This window comes from Myotis davidii, unplaced genomic scaffold (genome assembly GCF_000327345.1).
Source record: "Myotis davidii unplaced genomic scaffold, ASM32734v1 scaffold107, whole genome shotgun sequence".
Lineage (NCBI taxonomy): Eukaryota > Metazoa > Chordata > Mammalia > Chiroptera > Vespertilionidae > Myotis > Myotis davidii.
Window position 1 is genome coordinate 5695589 of NW_006383012.1, and position 4530 is coordinate 5700118.

The following is a 4530-nucleotide window of genomic DNA, read 5'->3' on the forward strand; positions in this document are numbered from 1 at the left end:
ATATTTTTCCATTGCTCTTTAGTGAGAGAATGGAAGGGAGGGAGAAGGGGAGGAGAGAGAGAAACATCCATGTGAGAGACACACATAAACGTCCCCTCCCGCATGCGCCCTGACCAGGGACAGAGATCAGACCTGCAACTGAGATACATGGCCTTCACCGGAAATCGAACCCATGACCCTTTGGTCCGCAGGCCAATGCTCTAACCAGTGAGTAAAACTGGCCAGAGCCACCAAGTCTTTTCTGTCCATTTAACACACATTTGAAAGACTTGTAGGTTTGGGGAAGGGCTATAATTTTGGTCTTAAAACCTCTGAAGTAAATTTCAAAGCTAAAATGTAAAACATTTTTGACTTTGTGCCTTGTTCACATAGTTATTTTGCTGAAAATATGCCCTGCCTATTCTAGGCTTAAAAAGCAAAGATGTCCATCTGTCTGCCACTGAGAGTGGGGAACAGTTTTAATCTGATTATGGGGTTGACTTTGGTATATGTCGTAGCAGTGATGATGTGTCACTAATGATATAGCAGCATTTTGCTGTTTTGCATGTCAAAGTCCTAGGTACAATGCCCTTATCCCCGGTGACTGATAAGGGCATTTTACTGATACTTGAGTAATAGAATATTGAACAGTTTCTTTTGAAGCCGTCTGCAGTTACTGCTTTCAGGGGAAGGGAACTAAATAATCCTGTAGTTTAATAATAATGTTGATAAATGTGTGTGTCCTCTTTCTTAAGAAATCATTTTCACCTTCTTGGATTTGACTCATTTTGCTTCTCTTTGATGTCTGGCAAATGGGAGCAAGTAAAAGCTCACCCCTTATTTGTATGTTGCTTTTGCATGATTAGTAGAAACACAGAATTGTACTTTGTGGGAAACTGGAATGCCACTTTCTTAACTGTGGTCTTTTTGTGTGTGTGTTTTTGTGCAGCTAGCACCCTCTCTTCCTTTACAAGAAGATTTCGTTTATCACTGGAAGGCAATTACCCATTACTACATAGAGACTTCGGGTAAGAAACAATGCTAATGTAATTACACAGAAAAATGTGGAATACGAAAATGTATTTCAGATTCGTCTTCAGTTATATTTAAATTTGTAAGCAATTTACTTTTAATTCCTCTTTTAGAGTCATTAAAAAAAACACACCTAGTGAGCACCTACGCTGTGTAGGCACTTTTCCAGGCACTGGGGGATAGAACCATCAAAAAAAACAAAATCCATAACAAAATTAATACATTGATTGGGGAGAAGCAAATAAGTAGACAGATACATACAGTGGGTCAGATGGAAAGTGTTAAAGAGAACATGAAGCAGGCTGAGGAAATAGAAGTGTGTGCTGGGGGTGGGAAGATGGCCTTTGTAGGTCAGAGAAAGCCTCATTGCCCCAGGCCAGGTCTGAACTGAAGTCTGAGGGAGAGAGGAAGCAAGTCCGGGGTGGAGGGGTAGGGGAGTGGGGAGGGGAAGAGAAATTGCAGGAAAAGGAGGAGTGCATAGACCCTGAGGCTGGAACAGGCAGCCTGCGCTTGCGTAGACAATTCCTGGAACTATGGGGAAGCCAGTGTGGCTAGAGTGAACAGGGAGAAATTGGTAGGAGATAAAGTCAAAGCTGGAGGGTGGGGATTCACATAAGACCTTGTAAGCCATCCCCAGGGCTTTGGCTTGTACTCTCAGGTGGGCAGCCAGAAGAGGGTTTTGGGCAGAGGTGACCGGGTCACTTTGGCTTCTATGAAAATTTAGATTGAAGGGATGTGGAGGTGATGCTGCCGGGAGAACAGTTAGGGGACTATTGCAGTGCTTTGAGAGGTGGTGGCTTAGACCAGGGGGGAAGGTGATCAGAAGTGGTCGTATTCTGGGTATGTTTTGAAGAATTGGATATTGGGCATGAGAGAATAAAAGGCAAGGCTATCTCCAAAGTTTTGGTGTTAAGCAGTGAAACTGGAAAAATAGAGAATGAGGAGACTGCAGGAGGAGCAGGTTTGAAAGAGAATTTTCAATATATTGAGTTTGAGATGCTCATGATCTATCTAGTTCAGTGGTTCTCAACCTTCCTAATGCCGCGACCCTTTAATACAGTTCTTCATGTGGTGACTCCCAATTTCATTGTGACAAATTGACCATAATTAAAGCATAGTGATTAATCACAAAAACAATATGTAATTGTATATGTGTTTTCCGATAGTCATAGGCGATCCCTGTGATAGGGTCGTTCGACCCCTAAAGGGATTGCGACCCACGGGTTGAGAACCGCTGATCTAGATGGATGTGTCATGTAGACAATTGGAAATAGGCATTCAGGGTAGAGATCTAACGAAATGAGGGATATGAAATTGAGAGTCCTGAGACTAGATGAGCTTATCTAGGGAGTAAGGATAGATGGGAGAGAGAAGGTGTTCAGGAACTGAGCCCTTGGACTCGATGTCTAGGGATTAGGAAGATGAGAACAATAGCGAAACCAAGAGAGACTGGAACCCCGGAGTTAGGTAGGTTGCTCTACTGGGGAATGTTGGCGTAAAGGGAGCTGAGAAATGGAGCAGCAGCTGGAGGGAGGTGTAGTGTCAAAAGAGGCAAGGAGACTTTAAGGTAGAAAGTATGCAATTTATAATTTAATGGGAATGACCTAGTAGGGAGGGAAAGGTGAGTAGAGTAGTCAGATGAGATCATTTCTGAGCAATGTCCCTGAGTGGGCAAGGGGCAGGGGGGAGGGGGAGGATGGGACCTAGTGCACAAGCAGAGGCTTAGCGCTCAATAGGTTGTGGACAGTTTCTCCATAAAAAATAAGGTAGAAAGCAGAACATCTGGGTTTAAGTGCAGGAAGCGGGCAGACCTGATGTAGGGAGTCTTCAGAAGTTACCTTCTGGTTTCCGTTTTTCTCAGTGAGTATGTAGGATGCAGAGTGAATGTGGCGGAACATGAACAGTTAGTCAAGGCTGGGCAAACTTTCCCTGTGAAGGGCCAGAGGTAGGCCATGTGGTCTCTTTGTAACTGCTCAGTTCTGTGGTAATGCAAATTGGCCATTGATAATGTGTAAAAGAATATACAGCCCCTTGTTCTAATACAATTTTATTTATCAAAATAGATGGCAAGGCTGGATTTGCCCTGCGGGTAAAGTTTGGCAACTTCTGAAGTAGGGAATAGGGAAGTACAGTAGCATTGCTACATGGCATGTGGGCTCCCTTGAGGAATGATAGGTAAACACTAGTAGATATGCAGATTGGGCACATGTCATTTCACTGAAAGGAAACATGAAAAAATGGTAGTTGATTTGGCAAGTCGATAGGGTTATGGGGGATGTGTCTTAAAGGAAAAAAACTCCTTTATATTTGTGCAATGAATAAACATCAGACTATACACAGGGTGAGGCAAAAGTAGGTTTACAGTTGTGAGTCCATGAAACAACAGTTTATTCTTGTATTTATTTTATTTTCCATACAAACAACTGTACACCTACTTTTGCCCCACTCTATATTCTGTAAGTTAGTTTTTATGCATAATAATGTAGAAATAAGAGCCATTTGGGGAAAAATGGGAACATGATCAGGAAAAATGCATGTAAACATAAAAACTTTGTATTGTACTTGTAATTAAATTTTTTTTTCAATTAGTCAGTTAGATGGTCTGAATTTTAAGTATATTTATATAGAAACAGGTTGGCCTTGAAATTAAGCTTACTAACCTAGAAAACAGAGAGAGGACAGGTTCTGTTTTGATTGCCACTGAGTTACTTCTTAGCATTGGGAAGTCATCTCCATCTATGAAAACACAAGGAGACCAAAGAAGCCCTTTTAACAATTTCTGACATTCTTGTTATTAACAGACAGCTATTCCCAAAGTCAAAGGGATAGAAACATCAGTGATGAGAAAGAATCATCGATAGGCTGCCTCCTGCTTATTCCCAACTGGGGATGGAGCCCGTAATCCAGGCATGTGCCCTGACCAGGAATCGAACCTTGACCTCCTGGTTTATGAGTCAACGCTCAACCATTGAGCCACATTGGCCAGGCTGATTCAGTTTTCTAATAAGAGGGCAAAAGCGCCCAGCTTGTGTGGCTTAGTTGGTTCTAGTGTTATCTTGTACACCAACAGGTTGTGGGTTTGATTCCCAGTCAGGGCATGTGCCCAGAATTTGGTTCCATCCTCAGCATGCAGGAGGCAAACCGATCGATGTTTCTCTTTCACATCAATGTTTCTCTCTCTCTTTCTAAAAATCAATTTTAAAAAAATGGTTAAAGCATCATCTAAATTCTGTCAAAGATAATTATACTATGAGTATAAACCTCATTTAAGTGTGTAGTTCAGATTTTTCTAGTTTAAAATATGCAGTTTAATATTCAATAAAGTATTAGGTTTAAATATGCAGTTTAAAAATGTTGGGTTGTTTGACGAACTTTTTTTATCATTTAGATGACAAAGCCCCAGTGACAGATACAAATATTCCATCTCATCTGGAACAGATGTTAGATATATTGGTACAAGAAGAAAAGGAACGGGAATCTGGAGAGACGGGGCCATGTATGGAATACTTGCTTCATCAC

At 41.6% G+C, this 4530-nt stretch overlaps 1 protein-coding gene across 1 annotated transcript in view; it reads left to right on the forward strand.

The window, feature by feature from the left end:
* The first annotated feature begins 644 nt into the window (after window positions 1-644).
* FAM160B1 (family with sequence similarity 160 member B1) overlaps window positions 645-4530 on the forward strand; it is a 19029-nt gene continuing 15143 nt past the window's right edge. The window contains exons 1-3 of the mRNA XM_015557966.1: window positions 645-822; window positions 929-1007; window positions 4400-4524. Coding sequence (XP_015413452.1) covers window positions 712-822; window positions 929-1007; window positions 4400-4524 — 315 coding nt within the window. The 5' untranslated portion in view covers window positions 645-711. The remainder of the gene's footprint in view (window positions 823-928; window positions 1008-4399; window positions 4525-4530) is intronic.